The 19,560-nt window shown below is 40.3% G+C and overlaps 1 protein-coding gene across 1 annotated transcript; it reads right to left on the bottom strand.

Moving 5' to 3' along the window:
• Positions 1–2,940: 2,940 nt before the first annotated feature.
• On the bottom strand, positions 2,941–19,305 carry LOC105221897 (transient receptor potential protein). The gene is made up of 16 exons (XM_011199037.4): positions 19,155–19,305; positions 16,093–16,326; positions 15,789–16,029; positions 15,507–15,649; positions 8,300–8,501; positions 7,874–8,050; positions 7,532–7,766; positions 7,313–7,465; positions 7,114–7,259; positions 6,572–6,939; positions 6,151–6,508; positions 4,733–4,952; positions 4,487–4,661; positions 4,269–4,429; positions 4,052–4,212; positions 2,941–3,986 (listed from the first exon to the last, which is right to left on the bottom strand). Exons 2-16 carry the CDS (start codon positions 16,236–16,238, stop codon positions 3,105–3,107), a joined length of 3,768 nt encoding a protein of 1,255 aa, XP_011197339.2. The 5' UTR covers positions 16,239–16,326; positions 19,155–19,305; the 3' UTR covers positions 2,941–3,104.
• Positions 19,306–19,560: the final 255 nt, after the last annotated feature.

The raw sequence follows: 19,560 nt of genomic DNA, 5'->3' as shown, positions 1-19,560 counted from the left end.
AGCTCTTAAAAAATCACCCTTTATCATGAATTGTCCTTACATAATTTCGGCCATTTTCGACGGATGTCCTCTCGCAAATGCTATATCACAGGAAAAGAAAACAATAAGTATCACCTTAAGCTTTGACAGGCCTTTACTTTTTTTTTTAGTTTTCGGCTCATCGTATTGGATACTAAAATTGTGGTCGCTTCTTCTAACGAACATTAAGATACGAAATGGTTATGTTCTGCAGGTAATATCATTTGTTTTGCGCAAAATCGTAGTTTTTAGCCGATGTTTTTCTGATTATACTCGTATTATGATGAATAATTGGATCATATCCAGCGATGTCTCTTCGTCTCGGTACACAAATTTCATGGAAATCAGATCTAGCTGATAGGCTAATAAATCTTTCCGCATGATTCACTGACTATGAGTATACATTAGTTTTCTATTTCTATTAATTATATTAAATCAATGAATACCGTTTCCATTTCGGAAGATTTCTTAGATGTTATGTTGAAAAATAATTAACGGCACTTATACTCGTAATTAGAGAGGCGAAGCGGTGCAGTGGACAGTTCTCCACCATATCTACTTTCAGGCTTACAGACAGCTGCCATCAAATAAGCAGTAAATCCACGTATTGGTGCCTCCACCTATCGCTGCTGTAGTACTGGAATTCAACTCACTACCCTGCGATGTCGAGATAGATAGTAAGATATTAAGAGATAGTAAGTTTTGTAGGGGTGTTTGGTTATACTGAATCGTAGGATGATGAGCTTGAAAGAAGGGCTCTCGACCCAGTGTCTTACATCTAAGGCAAGGATGGAATCATCGTCCTGAAGGATGGAGTCATGTGAAAAAATTCACGCAAGTGAAAAAAGTTCTCTTATTCACTTCTACACTTGGGAGTGGCCAGAAACAATTCTTTTACATATGACTCAAGCAGCTCACGACTTCCGGTCTTAGATCAAGCATCTTCTGGGTAGCCATCGCTCCCCAGGTTTGTGCGCTGGGGTTGGGACCCCCTACGTTAAAAACGCCCCCAATGAAAAGTATACAACATCCTCGGACAAGAGACCACCTTTTGCCGACGACGTTGGTTGATGTCTTCCTAAAAATAAAGGTCGACAACACCGCCGTGCGATGGACAGAATAATGACTGAGATTAGGTCCTTGTGGCATTTGTTAGAGTGACGATATAAAGGAGCGCAAGTTCGGTGTTGAATTCGTGGTGGGAGAGAGACTTCGTCTACCCACAATCCGCATCAAATCAGAGTTCTTCAAGATATCGAGGGAAGAGAAGGGCGATGTGACCAAAGATGCCTATTATGAGGGCTTGGAGCGCACCTATGACAGCTTCCCCCACGATGTCAAAATCGTGTTTGGCGACTTTAACGCGAGGGTGGGCAAAGAAAGCAGCTTTGGCACAACGGTCGGTGAATTGAGCCTCCACAATGAAAAGTTACAAAATAGGTGGAAAGGCATTTTAAGCTCCTTACGTACAGCTGCTAACGAAACTATTGGTTTTCGAAAAAGAACAGCTAGTACGATGAGAAGTGCCGTGTCGCAGTGGAAAGAAAACAAACTGCCTACCTCGCAACGTTACGATCGGCCACAACACGTGCGGGATGGGATAGCTACCGAGATCTTAAGAGGGAAGCGAAACGCTTTGTAGACAGAAAACGAGGGAGGTCGAAATGCGTGAGGAAATGTGAGCTTGTCAAGCTGGCGGACAGGGGTAATGTTCGAAAATTCTACGAAAAGACGCGGCGTCTAGCAGAAGGTTTCGAGACCAGAGAATACTCTTCTAGAAACCCCAGAGGTGATCTGGTGGTTGATGTCCAGAGCATACTGAAATTATGGAGAGAACACTTTTCCAGCCTGCTGATTGGTAGTGAAAGCATAACCCCACTCGGATTGGTTTTAGGCCTAGAGAATCAACAATTTACCAGATATCTACTATGCGCCAAGTCTTGGAAAAGATCCGTTAAAAGATAGTCGCACCAACTTTTCGTCGCTTTCAAGGCTGCTTTTGATAACGAAAGGAAGGTGCGTTTATGCCGCTATGTCTGAATTTGGTATCCCCGAAAAACGGCTGTATAAACTGACGTTGATACCAATACCAAAAGCTTCACCAAGATCGGGAAGGACCACTCCGAGCCGTTCGACACAAAACAAGATTTCAGACAAGGCGCACCCTTTTGTGCAACTTTTTCAATAAGCTTTTGGAGATAATTACTCGATCTGCATAGTAAATAGAGAAGGTACCATCTTCTAAAAAAGTCTAGAAGTCAAGAATGGATAAGAAAGCAAAGAAAATGAGTCTGGAAGTAAGCGATAGCAAGACGAAATGTCTCAAATATCATAAACAAACAGTCGTCGCAATCATAACTTCGAAGTCGGGGAACCAGTATTAACAGCAACGAATTTTAACGCAAAATATATCTTGCCAACAGGTGCTACTTCGGACAGAGTAGGTCCTCTCTCGAAGAACAGAAACCAAACTCTATAAGTCACTCGTTATTCCCGTCCTGCTATATTGTGCCGAGGCATGGACGATGATAACATCTGATGAGTCACCGTTTCGAGATTTCAACAGAAAGGTTCTGCGAAAATTTATGGTCCTTTGCGCATTGGCCACGGCGAATACGGCATTCGATAGAACGATGAGCTGTATGGGATTTATACGATGATATCCACATAGCCCAGCGAATTAAAATATAGCAGATACCCTGGCTAGGTCATGTCAATCGTATGGATGAAAACGGAAGAAGAAGACCTTCATTACGTAGGAGAGACAGTTCTGATCTCCTTTCCTCCTGATGAAATATTGTTGGAAACCGAAATTTAATATCGCAATCATTTCAGACGAGATCTTTCAACTGAAATATGTGAGTTCATGCGGTCTGCTGAACATATAACGTCTTTGAGTAAAGATGCTAAAGATCAGTGCAAGTTATTTTGAATTTTCATTTAAATATATTTTATTTCACTTAAAACAACTTCAATTTAATATAAATTTATTTGTCTCTTGCAAAGCACAAAATGTCTTAGTAAATCTTCCAAGTTTGAAAACTTAAGCTGGCAATCTGGAGGTACGTATAACACAGATTCCCAGCTTATAACCAACCGGATATCATACGACCAGTAACTGTCGATTTGCCGCGCTCTCCACCGGCAGCCGCACTGCTTTGTCCCACTTTAATTACCGGTTTAGCTGGAGCCGGCGCCGCTGCTTTTTTATCGTCCGCTTTTTTCTCGTCAGCTTTCTTTTCGTCTGGTTTCTTCTCATCGCCCTTCTTGTCATCCGCTTTCTTGTCATCTGTTTTCGCCGTCGCACCCGTACTAGCGCCTGCAGCGCCACCACTACCACTTGCACCACTAGCGTCACCAGCCGCTTTGGTAGCTGTCGGACCCGTTGCAGGCGGTTTCGCGTCGCCTCCCGCTGACGGTGCATCGGGCTTTGCACCCGCGGGCGCAGCAGGGGCAGCACCTTTAGCGGCGGCAGCGGTCGCGCCAGCACTTGCAGCAGCGCCTGGTTTCGCGGCTTCTGTCTTAGCAGTGTCTTCCTTCTTGGCAGCAGCTTCTGGCTTTGTGGTTTCACCGGGTTTAGCAACGGCAGGCTTGGCGGCAGCGGTGCCGCCGGATGAGCTGTCACCTGGCTTAGCTGCGGTTGCGGGCTTGGCATCGGCGCCGCTTGGCTTAGCGGCATCCTCCTTCTTAGCAGCTGTATCTGGTTTAGCAGCCGCTGGGGGTGGTGATTTTGCCGCCGCACCTGCAGCTGGCTTCGTAGCATCATCTTTCTTTGCTGCATCGTTTGGTTTAGCGCCAGGTGCAGCTGGTTTTCCTGGTGGAGCCGGTGCGGCTGGTTTAGCGTCACCTGGTTTACCATCACCAGGCTTACTTTCTTTGGTTTTGGTATCGGTGCTGGAGGTTTTGGATACAGTATCAGCCTTTTCATCGCTGGCAGCTTTTGGATCATCCGGTTTCACTTTCTTTGACTTCAAGTGAAGGTGAAATTTGTGTACACATTTATATAAAGTATTACCTTAAGGTTAGTACTTACGCCGCCGGTAGCCTTTTCGTCTTTGATAGTAGCGCTTGTTGTTGCTGCTTCTGCAGACGCGGCTGCGGCGCCGTCTTCGTCAGCTGCCATCTTCTTCTTCATGAATTTGACGTAAGCAACACGTGTGGCGCGTGTCACATCACCCAAGTTCGGATTGAATTCTACATGATGAAGCAACAAATGAGATAATATTTTAATTGAATGAAACTCTACGCACCAATTAACTGATTCTGGTTCATCTTCAGGCCCTCATTCGCCTGATCGATGATCTTGCGCCGCAAGCTGCGCTGACTGTGGCGTTGTATTGACGAACGCTTAGAACCAATCGGGTCGGCGGTCATTGTGTTCTGACGTGCAATGGCATTCCAGTCTTTTTCACTGCAAGAAATGGGAAGTAGTAGTTGTACTTACAACGCAGTAATCGATTGTACCTACCCCGATTTCAATGACTTCTTCTTGCCAATCACCCTTGCCAAAGAGGAGAATATATCTTTACTACCCTCATCGCCCACGGTCATCTCATGCTGCAAATTCTCAACAAAGCCGATTTGGAAGTCTTTCAGTATACGTCGCTCCATCACCTTACCCTTCTTGGTGCCGGCCGCCGCAGCTGTGAACATACATTAAATATTCTCAATGCACTAGGGTATCATTTCATTGTCGCAATAGTTTATTACGCACCTGCTGTTTTCTTCTCAATATCGGGCACATTGAAGCGATTCGTTTGGAAAATGTCCAATAATTCGAAACGCAGCGAGCTAATGTCTTGACGCACTTCAATGATATCATCTTCGGTTATGCCATAGTCGTCACGACGACGCTGCTCTGCGGTGACAAAGCGTCGTATGAGTAGCTTCATGACTTTGTCGTGCAACGCCTGTGAGCGCTCCTTCGTCTTGCGCTGCAAGTAAGAGTGAGACAGCATATGAGTCAATGCGTGAAAGATTTGCACTGTAGCTATTGTAGGCAGGAAATTTAGTTTGGAGCATATCTGGTTTTCTTAACTTTAACACTTTGGCGCCGAATGAACGGCGCCTTGTTGTTGCCGTAATACCGGTGACCGGTTTCTCAAGCTGAGAAATTGTTAATAATGACCAGCTATTTATTTCTATCATCGCAAGGGTTTGTCTCTTCTTCCCAAAACCTCTATTTACGCATACAGTGTTGGCAGATGAGGTAGGTTAGGGAAATCAATGTGTATTAAACTTGTATGCAAAATCTATTAATATCGTCTCGCAATCCTTCAAATAAAAGTCTGAACAGTAAATAAAACTTTGAATAAATTTGAAGAGAACTAACACTCTTTAAGTAATGAAAGAGTTAAACTCCTGATAGGATAAGCGATCCTATTTAAGTAGAGAATATTGTGATAATTGGGGTGCTTCTAATTACTGCGGCTAAAAAAGCTTTCCTCGTCGAATGATATAATTAGGTGGCAAATATTTTTAAGAGACTATCTATCACATTTATTAACGTATTTGAAAAGACTTTGCACCCCTGCAAGTGAAATTAGGTTAGGGTAAGTTCGATGCCTTAACAGGAATCTCACTAGGCTTAGTATCCCGGGCCGTCGTGTTACCATAAACTCCTATACAATAGACCTTAGAAAACGGCAAAGCGTTTTGAGCCTAATAAAAATTTCTTCCAGTTGATTGCCGAGATGTTTCATCCTCAGCCCTGTAATCACTGAACAAAGGAGAAGAAAGTATGTGGAGGTTACTGGTTTCCTATTTGGACAGTAGAAACATCGGTGCTTAGTAATACTAAGGCTCCTGGGTATGAACGTAAATTTTTGGAGGCGCCTAATATAATTTACTGCCCACTCATTCGCTTCAATTAAGGTAAAGCCATGAGCTCTATTATGTTTCAACCATAGTCTGGGGAAAGCTGGACAGTCGATAAAAAAGATAATTCCTCATTGTCTACCTCCTTCTTTTAAATATTATTCTTTTGGGACATTTCAGCATTATTCAGTTATTTATAATAATTAAAATCTATAAAAAAAATCGAAACATCGAAGAAAATCACTATTTTATATGACTCTAGCAGATGTATGTAAATAAACCTATCAATCCCGAATTAAGGAACTTCTCACTCACCATAAAGCTTTTAGTGCGCTTCGGTCCCTCTTTGCCCAATGTCTTGCGTAGTAGTTTCACCGATGGCATAATATTGAATGGCGGCGGTACGGTGCCACCATCTTCGAAATAACTCATCCACAGCTGGGAGCGTGCGAATTTCCATTCAACATCTGCGCGTTCCGAAATAATTTGATACGAGTTGGACATCATAGCAATAAGCATGTTGAGTAGCACAATAATATTTATAACCGAGTATGAGCCGAACATGAGTAGAGCCCAAAACCGAGTGAAGCTCTTTATGCCAGCCAAATCGAACGATACCAAATCGACCAAACCGAAGGAAGCCCAAAAGAGCGACTGCGAGGTTTCAAAAAGGCTACGAATAGTGAAAAGAATGTTTTAAAAGTATTACAACAATTGAACAACTTAATAGTCTTACTTCGAAAATCGTCGCCAAATAGTACAGGCTTTTTCCTGGTCATCGAAATCCGCAACATCTGGATGCAAGTGATAGCACTTGTTCTTCTCCAATTCAGCATAGTACCACAACAGCTGATTTAAGCCACAGCCGAAGGCGAATAACACCAAAGTGTAGATGAAGAAAAATTTGATGATATCGATGATCATGCGTCCCAAAGAGACTTGTAGTGGCCCCAAATGTGGATTGATTGAGAAAATATGAACCAATTTTAAATAAGAGAACACCATACCGGCAGCAAAAGCGCCTTCGGAAAGTAACATCGGGTCGAAAGGGTGCCAATGTTCGCGTGGAAAGTAAGGATCGATGCCGCGGTACCACAAGTCACGCTAGAAGGGAGGAAACATATTTTATTAGAAAATAAAATGTGTTCACGAAGAATTTGAACTTAAAATTTCATATAACAATATGAACTATTATGGATATGTCTGTGGTAGAAGCAAGAGCGGCGAAAGGAAACGGAAAAAAAATAATAGCAAAATTTCATTAAAGATACTACTAACATGTACTATAATCCATGCTGTCGCTCTACAAAGTATCCAAGTGACATAAAACATATTGGAAACGAAGTCGACGATATTCCAAAGATCCATAATATACTCGAACAAACCATCTGAATAAAGCGTTTTCAGTTCACCAAACACAAGACCTTAAATAAGAACATTCTTTATGAGCTCTGCGTAAATGAAAACATTTCCTTACTGGCAATATAGGTGATAATGCCCAGTTCGATCGGCCCAGGCAAAGAGCCACGCTCGTGCTTGCGCCAATCCTCCAGCATTGCCAGCATCCAAGGGAACCCGAGCAGCTCGAATGATAGTTGAACGACGCGCAGCGATGCAGCGCCCAGAAGCACTAGAGATAAAAATATATTAAGGTTTCGGTGTTCACTCCATAATATGCTCACCGCTCACAACTTACTTAAAAAGAACATGTACGAACAGGAATGTGAGATGAACTTCACAAATGGCTTTCTCATGAATTTGCCAGCATCCGAGTCCGGCGCCAGCAAATAGTTCATGCTGTTAATGGGGAACATAGTGCCCAGCTTCACCACTTCTATGATCTGCTGTGAGGCTTGTTTGCGCCTAAAACCGGGTAGACCCTCATACCAAATGGCCGCCAGCAATTGTTGCACATTCGGATGTGCCACGAACTAAATGGTATTGACGAAGAAGACATTTGCAAATTTGGTTTAAACAAATACAACGACAACAACAAGTGTGTGTTTGATAGGGTATGATGAGTGCATTAATTCCTTACCGCTTTCTGCTTGTATCTTATGGCCAATTTGAGGCGCTCCAACGTTTGCCGCTGCCCCGGCATCCAAATGTCGGTGGTTGGCTCGTGATTGAAGTTGAGCATTACCTCCAGTTCGGTGGAAGTGCGTGCGTGATCTAATAATGATGAGACAAACTCTTGCACACCCACACGCATTTCCTGCAGACACAAGAAAGTGCGCACATACACAAATAAAATTACAGTTATGCACATATGGCTAACATATGGTCAGCTAAAAAATGCCTAAAGAAGCCGCAAAAGCGCAACATATTCTTTCTACAAGAGCATAAATGCATTTAAGTGGTAATCACATTGTCTCTTCGTTTTTTGTTTTTGCTTCTTTCCGAATTTGTTTTTAATTTCTACTTCTTTGTTTTTGCGCATTATTATATTCATCCCCTTTCTTACCGTGTATTCCGCTCTGAATTCGGATTCCATCGCCTGCAGTCGTTTCAATTCCCATGACAGTTCAAAAGCCGTTAGAACGGGATCGCGTGAGCTAAGTGCTATCAGTGAACTGGCGGAGAGGGCGCGATAGGCATTGATACGCGATTGTGAGTGTCGCAGCGAATCGGTTTCTTGGGAGGTGACACACTCATCGCAACCACATCTATGATGAGAAAGATTCATTTGAAAGATTTTTAGTTAGAAAGTACGGTAAATGACTTAAAAATTTAAATTATTGCATATAACTTGAAAATTTTCCACTTAACTTATGCATTCTTCTTAATTAAAAAGTATATTTTTTTAAACGTGTCTAGCCGTACTTATTGAGGAGGCAATGTAACCATTCTCATGACAACCGAGTCTACATAATCGGAGCGTATCTTAATTATTATCTGACGTAGGGCTGCTAACTCGGCAGTATTCCTCATAATAGTTTGTGCAATGTCTTTTCCTGTTACATCAACAACCCTTCATCACATACATACATATATGGTAGTATTACAGTGGAATATTTTTTTATAAGCCAATACACATCTTAGACCACATTAAGAAAAAGCCTATCATGACATTTTTTCTGTTTGAAGAAATAAGATTTAATATTTACAGTATGTCAACTATTTGATCACACCTGGGTATCAGAAAAAGGTTTTTGTTTGAAACTTTTTTATTTATAATGACAATCCAATTTTATTTTATATACAAAACAATTAAAAGTAATAAAATAAAATTAACACATTTGTTTTTCAAAAACTTTGCTAGATTTTATAGAATTTTAAAAAATGTCTCCGCGGCACATTTGATCAATTGGTTGACATGAGCGATTTTTTTTACTTAATACTTAATATGACCCCTTTTTGCTTTGATTACTGCCTCAATTTGTTTGGGCATGGACTCGACCACCTCTCTACAGAAATCTCCGCCAGTATTTTGCCAGGAATTTTTAGCCTTCTGCCGTAAATCGTCAAGATTCTGACACTCACTTTGGGCATCAGAAATCGCACGCTTGACCTCAACCCAAGCATGTTCGATTGGGTTGAGGTCTGGCAATTGAGGGGGCCAGTCGGGTACTTCAAAATCGTTGTTTTGAAGCCAAGCTTTAGCTACACGAGAAGTGTGTTTCGGATAATTATCTTGCTGGAAGATGACGTCCGACACATTCTTGCCCCACACTTCCAGACTCTTGCACAAACCTTGTTGAAGGATATCGACATATTGGTTGGCATCCATTCGTCCGGCAACTCTTACGCACTCTCCCACCCCCTCCATCCTCATACACCCCCACATCATTACACTACCGCCTCCAAACTTGACCATTGGTTGAACAATACGGCTAGTCAAAGGTTCCCGGGGTTTCCTCCAAATCCATTGACGCCCATCTTTTCCCAGACGGTTTGTTTTTGTCTCGTCGGACCATATGACTCGCATCCAGTCATTTTGGGTGTAGGTTTTATATTTTTTTTGCAAATTGGAGTCTCAATTTAAGGTGTCGTTTTGTCAAGAGTGGTTTTTTTACTTTGACACGTCCGTGAAATCCGTTGTTCCGCAATTTCTTCCTTATAGCTTCACTTGTTACATTTACTCCATCCCTATGGGAGAGATCACGTCTGATTTGGCCCGCATTCTCATGCACACCAAACTTTATCCGCCTAACAATGCGCCTTTCCTGGGTGGCATTCAAAATTGGCTTTCGTCCAGGAGTATTTTTTTACACATAAAGGGCTCATTGATTGTCTTATTTTTGAAATAACGCCTACAGAAACACCAACGAGTCTTGCAATTTCTCTATGCGTTGTGTTTAAATGAATAAGCCTTTTGATTTCGTCCATTTTTGTTGCACTTAGTTTTTTCATCTATAGTCAAGCCAAACTTAAGAAAATAACAAAGAAAAACAATAAAAAAAAACTCACCTTTTACTAGAAACAAGAATATAACGATTCCACAACTATTATTTAAAGAATCAGAAGAAATACTTGAATATCAGAGAAATATTACGGCGATCAATACCCCTTTACTTCACAAAGTCAACTAATTGATCACATGCCTTAGTCTACATTTGTAAATATTCTCTAAAAAGTAACGGCACATTTTGGGTAATTTCGCACTTACTAACTGTTCTTGCATAGGCCTACTTAGTGAACTTATCCCTTTTATTCAAAAGTTTGTTTAAATAAAAAAGAACAAAATAGAATGTTTTTGGAAATGTATGTGATCAAATAGTTGACATACTGTATATCAGAGGCTTAAATTTTTTTCATAGCAATTGTAAGGAGTGAAGCACTTTTTTCCACATGCCTTATACAGGTTGTAGCGCCTTTTCATTTGAAAGAATGCGCTGATTCTGCTTAACGTAGACTTTTTGGTTTCAGCCAAAAAGCCTCAGAAATGGCTAAATGATATTACATACATAGAGGAAACCAAATAATAGCCTCAGAAATAGCTCTTATGTTATTACATATGTACTAAGAGGAAACCAAATAAGAATTTGAAAACGTCAAGCAAAGAAGAAGAGAAGAAAAATCACGAAGCTCTTCACTAAAATATTAACAAATAAGATTTCATGATCCCCTTCAGTCTTCGCTTTACGCGTCGATAAAATTAATTTTTCTATGCATTGAACTAAATATCTTTTATAGCGGGATTGAGTGAAAAAGCAAGTTTTCAGTGTTGTGAGGTTAGTCTTCGAAAGATAATATAAGTTTGACATAAGGTATCATTATCAATTGGGAATGCTACAGAGCATTGATTTATATTGACTTTGTCATATCTGAATTGTCATTTTCTATAATCTAACGAAACAATTAACCTATAGAAGGAAACTTTTGGTAAGCGCATTATCTCGCGTTTGCCTGTGCCGTTGCTTTGCAAGGAGGGCTTACTTTCAGGTTTTGACATAATTTTATATTAACACTAAGGGGTGCTAATCCGATTCTTCGCTTATTTGATACATACACATATGGTCATAGTATTATCAGGAGGGGATTTTCTGAATTTAAACTTCGCAGATAGAGCGATATTTTCGATCGAATCTGATTTTGACAATTTTTGGTCATAAGGTGGCCTACTTTAATCGCATCTGTTTCCCCTTTTTTGATTTCAGAAGCCTCCACGTTCCAATATACAGGGTAGGCCATTTAAAGTTGACCCATTTGTTTCTAAAAAAAAAGAATAAAAGAAAACAATGTTTTTTGTTCATTTCAAAAATAATTTATTTTGGTCCAAGGGGATTTGTTTCAGCTAATATTTAAAAATTAGATCGCGTAAATGGGCACCTTTAGCTTTGACAGCTAAATGCACTCTTTTTTCGACATTTTCCATGACTTTGGCCAATGTTTCGGATGATATGGCGGCTGTTTCACGTCGAATGTTGGCTTTCAGTTGAGCTAAGGTCTTTGGCTTATTAGCGTATACCTTGGATTTCAAATAACCCCACAAATAAAAGTCTGGTGGCGTCAAATCTGGTGATCTCGGTGGCCAGTCAACATCACCATTTTTCGATATCAATCGCCCGGGGCCCATTTGCCAAAATTAAGGCGTCGCGGATAATCAGCTGGGTTTAGTTTTTGTGCCATTTGAATTTTATATGGAAACATCTTCAAATCTTTATGAATTATGCGTCGGAGAGTGGTGCGAGAGATGTCTAATTCCTGAGAGCGGCGATAACTCGATGTCGATGGAGTCTCCTCAATACTGGCTCGTACAGCTTCGATATTTTCATCAGAACGTCTTGTGCGTTGTCTGGATGCATGACTGGCATTACTGAGATTACCGGTGTTCACAAATTTTGCGTATAAAGACTTAATTGTGTTCTTAACTGGAGCACTTTTCACTTTATTTTTTTTGCGAAACGCACGTTGAGTTAACACAATTGAAAAGTTATTTTGAATATAAAGCTGAACAATTTCAGCGCGTTCTTTTGGAGTGTACTGTTCCATGGTATAAATTGTCTTCGAATGACGCTTCTAACGCGGTATGACATTAGCCGATTTGTCAGCGCTGTTAAAAGTTACAGCGTTGCCAGATGGGTCAACTTTAAATTATAATTGCATAAATATCAAGAAAAAATTTAACGTCACAAAGTATTTCAGTCGGAAAATTTAGTTGCAGGTGTCCGTTAAAGTTGTCAGACTATAGGTTTGTCCGGAAAGTAATAGGACTGATTTTCCTCCACCGCGACTGTACTTATGAGCGTGCGTACTCCGACTGGACTCGGTAGAGAGCGTTCCTATCTAACGAACGAGCGGCTGGTCCGTTGTCTCCGAGCACCTGGAGAGTCAGAACAAATACTTTCGCCCGACGTGTTTCTGTGAGTGGTGCAAGCCGAAAATGCAGCGTTCGTTAGAGCAGAGGTAAGCGATTAAATTCTGTGTGAAACTCGGTAAATCTGCGACAGAGACGTTTGATATGATCAAGCAAGCTTACCCAGATGTTGCTATAGCAAGAGATGGTGGCACCAGGTCTATTTGGAGGGGCGGAAACAGGTCGCTGGTGATGAAAGTGCTGGGAGGCCTGCGACTTCGACAAACACCGACAATGTGACTCGTTTGCGCAAAGTTTTGAACTCAGACCATCGACTAAGTATTCGTTTAATTGCCCAGATGTTAAATTTATAAAAATTTGTGGATCATGACATTGTGACGGCGCACTTGAACATTCGAAAGGTAAGCGCGGAGATGGTCCCAAAAGTTGTTCACTGACGACCAGAAATTGCGGCGAGTGGAGCCAAGAAAATTTGAACATGTATGAAAGTGACCCTAAGTTTTTGAATAACGTAATCTCCGGTGTCAGGCTAACTTTATTTAGTTTCCTTCCCTGAATAGGCCGATAAAAGGCAATCATTTTGAGACGACAGAGGCAATTCAAGCAGTATGCACCTCGACTCTCAAGGCTAATCCGGAGAATGCCTTCCGTGACGCCGTCAATGTTTGGAAATCGCGCTGGCAGCGCTGCACCCACGCAGAAGCAGCTTGTTTTGAAAGTAGAAGAATTGTAACGAGTGGTTCAATAAATTTTTTTAAATCGACTCAGTCCTATTACTTTCTGGACAAACACTGTAAAATAGACTCCGCGAGAGATTGGCGCAAGTATTCAATAAACGTCAGCTTTAAAAGAACAATGTATTTTCTATAATAACAACACTTTCACCAATAAACGTTACCTACACTTTTCGCAAGTCAAAGACACCACATGAAACAAGTTCAAATGCTGAATCAAATTTAATTTTTTTTAGCTTAATGCTGTTCCAAGATCCAATGCTCTTCAGCGAAGAGAGTTATGTTTAACTGCTTTACTATGCCTCCTGAAATATCCTGCTTCTAATTTCGATCCCTTTTTCACAGAAGTGAAGAAGCGCAACTACTCGCTATCAAGTAACTGTGGAACGGCATTTCAACCTCTTTACGTACAGCTGAAAACGAAACCATTGGTTTTCAGAAAGGGCAAAAGAATAGCCGGCATTATAAGGAGTCTCTTCACCACGAGAAACCCGACTACCTACCTCGCAACGTTACAATTGACCACATCACAAGCGGTATGGAATAGATGCCGAGAGTTGAAGAGGGAAGCAAAGAGCAAAGAGAGAGCTTGATAAGCTGGCCGACAGGGGTAATGCTCGAAAATTCCTTTTTTTTCAAGACCCAAGCTTATTATTGGAGAAACCCCAGAAGAGATCTAATGACTGATGCCCAAAGAATACTGAAATTATGGAGGGAACACCTCTCCAGCCCTGCTGAACGGCAGTGAAAGTATGACACCAGGAGATTGTGAACCCGATCCCCAAACGATGATGATGGAGCAGATGTTCCATTGCCCGACCATGAACAAGTTCGAATAGCAATTACCCATCTGAAGAACCAATATAATATGGTTGGCCGAAAGCATGCTCGACGATTGGAATTTAACTGTGCTCTGCTCAATTCAAAAGCCCACCGTCAACAAACTGATTGGTCCTTATCAGTGCGGCTTCAGGCCTGGAAATCAACAACTGACCAGATATTCACCCTGCGGCAAAACTTTGAAAAGACGCTTGAAAAGAGGATTGACACTCACACCCCCTTCGTCGATTTCAAAGCTGCTTTTGACAGCACGAAAAGGAGCTGCCTTTATGCCGCTACGTCAGAATTTGGTATCCGCGCAAAACTAATACGGCTGTGTAAGCTGACGTTGAGCAACACCAAAAGCTCCGACAGGATCGGGCGACTTCTTATCATGCGACTTCTTTAGTCTACTGTTGCAGAGCTGAAGATACAGACTTCTATAGGAGTGTACAATTGCCGGCATACGCTCGGCTCGTAAATTTCATTTACACCTGTTCCACACTTCTATGAAGCCATTACCGAAATACGATTGTCCTTAGCTCCCACGCCAATGTTAATAGGAGAAAGTAAACACAGTACTGATTGTTATGTATACTTGTATGTATAAAATGACACTGTATACAAATTACAGTAAAAAAGGGGCACTTCAATTAAAGTGAATTATTGGCGAATGTTAAGTCATCAACGGATATACGAAAAAACCAAATGCGCACACAAGCGGACGCCGCAATCGCCTTTGAACTGGTTTACACCTTCGCAACTGCTTGCCGCAACCCACATTGGTAGGACTCAGACTACAATTTGTGGCAATTCGCATAAATTCGAATTATTTCAACGTCATATTATGCGACATGCAACACGAAACAGATGACGACAACCTGAGTGGAGGCGGTAACATTTCAAAAATAATGCAAATTCGTCGAAAATCACGTAAACGCATCAGGAGAGCGAAGCGGCGCAGCAACGAAGCGCAGGGACAGCACAAATAAGGAAACGTGCCAAACGCGACTAATTTCGGCTATAAGAACTACGGACAACAATAACAACAAAAGTCAATAGATGCTATCATTCGTCAATTGATGGAGTTCTCGTCAGCCAAACATGGAGGTGTGGGGGCACGAAAACGGTGTTGGTAAGCGACAAATAGAAGAGAGACGCCATGGCCTATGCGTTGGCACCGTTTGTAAAGGGGTCAGTAGTGTTACAGAAGATGGAAAAATAATACAAAACTATAACAGAAATGCTAACCAACACATTGACAATAGCAAACAAGCTGTCGCATTGCAGCGGATTACAGGTATCTGAGTGACAATTTACATTTATATGTGTGCGTGTGGGCACACAATTTTACTCACTTCACGTCATGCGGCATCGGTAGTGTTGCACCACGATCCAATAGAATTTTCAGTATCTCGTAATTGTTGCGATGCGCTGCCAATATTAATGGCGTGATGTCCGGCGTGAATGTCGACTTATTACGGTCAACAGATTCCCAACTCTGTAATTAGTAATCAGTACAATGAAAATTAGATTATTTGACGAACAACAAACAGACAAATATAAGACACACATACATGCTAATTGATTGTGGCCACCAGTGCCACCACAATTGCGGTTGCACAACTTTCTATACTCACGTAGGGTTGGCCCTCTTTGTGATGTGTTTCCTCCCACTGCAATAATTCCTCCACGGCTTCGACGTACTCTTCCGATATGGCATGCAAGAGCGCGTCGCCCACTTCGATGCCACATTCCAGCAGCACAATGATCAAGTCGAAATTCTCATTCTCAATGGCAGAAATGAGCGCTGAGCGATTGAGCGGATCCACGCAGTTTATATTGAACTTATCCGGTTGACCCTTGTTGTCCTCGATTATTCTGGAACGTAAAACTCAAATTATAAATTTATGTGTTGAATGTGTTTGATGTCGTGTTACACACTTCTTAACACCCTGTATGTCACCACGTTCGGCCGCTAATATGAAATTCTTTTCAATCTCATTTAGCATATACTCCTCTCCCATAGAGATGTTGTAGTTGGGTTCACCCTTTTCGGGGTCATCGTCACCGCTCTTCTTTTGTGACATTTTGATGTACTCATATAATCAGTGAGCGGCAAAGTCTTCTTGTCTTAGAGGTACCACGATTTTTAGTTACTTGAAAATTTATATAAGCCTACAAGTAAACAAGAAGAATAATAATTTATCACCGTATATTGGTCTAAGCCAATTTATTTCAGGACATTAAGTCTATCATAATTCCAAAATTATTTTCTCCCTTCCTTAGTTTGGTTTGTTGTGCTAAATTTGAAATTTGTTTCGTAATTTATGGCATACGTTTCCGATTAATGGCATTTTGTGGGCGTCGTACTCGTGGTGGTTCAATTATGCCCGTCTCAAACTTCGCTACAGCCTGCGCGAACAGACGGTTGGACAGATAGTCACCCGGATTTCAACTTGTCTCGTCAACCTGATTATTTTTATATTTATAACCCTAAATACGTATAGTATATCTCGATTAGTTTTGATTCAAACAACCATTAGGTGAACAAAACTATTATACTCTGTAGCAAGAGTATAAACATTTCAAGTATTTGAATGACAAAATTGAAATTGTAAACCGATCAAGAAGTCATTAGTTGCTTTCAACTTCAACTAATTTCTGTTAGCAAAACGAGTAGATATTTCAAGATCCAAATCGGAAAGATAGTCAGTTTGTAAGAAGAGTCCCGAAAGAGGTTATTATCGACAAAATAATTTTGAATGACAGTAAAGTTTAGTTGTTCGAGGCAATGCAACAGGAAACCTTAAAATATCAACTGCACGTGTACATCAATCACTCACGAATATTTGGGTATGAGAAAACTTATGCAAAGTGATAATTCAGAGCAGTGACTGGAGATGTTGAAGCACAATAAATCCGAGTTTTTGAGTCGATATTTGTTCACTCCAAAGCGTGAAAAAACGCAACAGTCGGCTGGCAAGGTTATGATGTTTGTATATTGGGATGCGCATTGAATAATTTTTATTGACTACCTTGAAAAGGGAAAACTATCAACAGCGACTGATTGAAGGACGAAATCCTGGAAAGGCGGCGCCATTTGAAGAAAAAGAAAGTGTTGTTTCTCCAAGGCAATGCGCCGTGTCAAAACTCAGTGAAAATTAAGACGAAACTTCATTAATTGCGCTTTGAATTGCTTCCACCTCCATCGTATTCTCCAGATTTGGACAACAGTGATTGTTTTATGTTTTCAAATCTTAACAAAAAAACAATCATTGGAAAAAATTTTCGTCAAATGAAGAAGGGATCGCTGACTCTGGGACATATTTTGAGCAAAAATCGTACCCCAAAAAGGCCTAAGCTTTCGAACAAAATTACTGAACTATGAGGATATACAAACAAGATGCAAGTTCACAGAGACTACGGTTGTGTCATTAATCTGAATATATTGGATCCTGTTACAGAACTCCGTCATGATTGGAAATGCGACTGTAAACAGAGCTCTTTGAGGAAGTAAAAACAAACTAAGTATTCTTTGCTCAATAATGAATCAATTTATGAAATCAAATATGAAGTGTAAAATAGTATACTCTATTTGCCAGAATACCAAAATGAGACTCCTGACTAACAGAATCACTAAATTACTATAGTCACTATTAGAGACATGAGACAATCGCCTCACGCAGAATACCGATATTAGACAGTAAGCATATAAAGTACCGTGTAAGTCACAGCCTTCATGAATATGTAATTGGGCCTGATAAAGCTATAGGTGCAATGGTCGACCACTACAGATAACAAGCGCAAGTGTGAGACTACTTCAGTACCAGGGTTTGGCATTAGTTACGCGGAATCCGAACAAGTTTCTGGGTGATTTTGGGAACGTCGATAAAACATTGAACCAACAGTAAACACCAGACACCAAGAAACAGTCGAAACTGTGAACTTCACTTTGTAACTTGGTAAAAACAAGTAAGGAAGAGCTAAGTTCGAGCATATTCGAACAATCTATACTCTTGCAACTTGAAAGGATTAAAGCCAGAGAAGGTCCTTCAGGTTATATGAGATATAGAGCGAGCTTTTATCTGTTTTTAGTCATTCTAAGCACAAAACGATGCATGTTATAAGAAATCTTTATATTAGGTACATATGTATATGGGGGCTAAGGGAAATAATGATCCGATTCAACCCAGCTTTCACACAAAGATATACTGCTAATAGGAAAGTATTCGATCTGCATTTCAATTACAAATCTCAGACTTTTCGGTAAAAGGCACTGGGTGCCATAGTGGCTTTGGTTCGATTTAGGCAATTTTAAGTCTCAAATCCAATCAAATCTTTTATCCAGATAATGCAACTGTTTGATAAACAAAACCAAGAAATATATTACATTTATTTATTACTTTCTTCACAACCATTTCTAGTTAGTACTTCACACCAATGGTTCACAGGACATCAAAAGTTCCTTAAAATATATTTTTTTTAATTTTTTTAATAAAATTTCTTAATAATTGTCTCAATATAGTCTCTGAAAACTTTAATTATGCAGTCCTTTTTGGTTAAAAGCAGTTTCAGGATATTATCACTTTGTCCCTTTGTGTTATTAAAGTTTAATACATTTTTTGTTTATTTAAAGTCAGCTTAATCCATTTTTAGTAGATGTGTATGCAAAATTCCAGCATTTCGAAAAGATGGAAGCACACGTTTATTATTATTCATATTTAATAGTCCGAGAGCCTGGGTAAAGGATGCGCTGTATTTTTTAAAGGGATAATTGAATTTTATTTTCAATTTATTACACTTTGTTTCTTAATTTTTCATTTTTTCACAATCATTAATTAAATTAAAGCCATGCACAAAACGATCGATATTTTCACAATCGAATGTATATTTCCAACAAAATGCAATTCTTTTTTTATTAATTTTTGCACTCTACACTTTCAGTTCCCATTGTCCTTTTCCGTATTATCCACATAGGTGGTAACCTTTGAAGGATCATTTACCTTTTTGATCCTTGATGAAATATCCTCTTCAACACCTTTATTGTTTCCCAGTTTCGCCACTATCCATTTTCTTTAAATCCCGTGGTATAGTTGTTGAGAGTTCAAGAATTCGCGAAGAACTGAAAATAATTTGCTGTAACGCCTTGGTATATGCCACTAATTACATTAGCGTTTCGACAAAAGTCGGTCATGGAAAGTATAGCAAAAATTCAATCGATCATCGCAATAGACTTCAAGTTAACGGCTAGTAAAAACATAAGAAGAAACAATAAAAAATGGTAGGAATAAGTGAAAGCTAATAGCAAAACAAGCAAAAAAGCCAAATCAGCTGTTTAGAATGTTTTACATAATATTGTCACGGAATGCGTTAAAAAGAGGCATGTGACTATTGACTCATTGATTTGGT

This window comes from Bactrocera dorsalis, chromosome 2 (assembly GCF_023373825.1).
Source record: "Bactrocera dorsalis isolate Fly_Bdor chromosome 2, ASM2337382v1, whole genome shotgun sequence".
NCBI classification, from domain to species: Eukaryota; Metazoa; Arthropoda; class Insecta; order Diptera; family Tephritidae; genus Bactrocera; species Bactrocera dorsalis.
The sequence above is the reverse complement of the archived record's forward strand: the minus strand, read 5'-3'. Positions and strand labels throughout refer to the sequence as shown.

Bases quoted from the DNA above. Each gene is read 5' to 3' on its own strand.
- LOC105221897 (XM_011199037.4), bottom strand. From the start codon at position 16,238: ATGTCACAAAAGAAGAGCGGTGACGATGACCCCGAAAAGGGTGAACCC. The intron at 15,650-15,788 runs GTGAGTATAGAA...TACTAATTACAG, and splicing joins ACAAAGAGGGCCAACCCTAC to AGTTGGGAATCTGTTGACCG. The intron at 8,502-15,506 runs GTGAGTAAAATT...TTCTCATCATAG, and splicing joins CCGATGCCGCATGACGTGAA to ATGTGGTTGCGATGAGTGTG.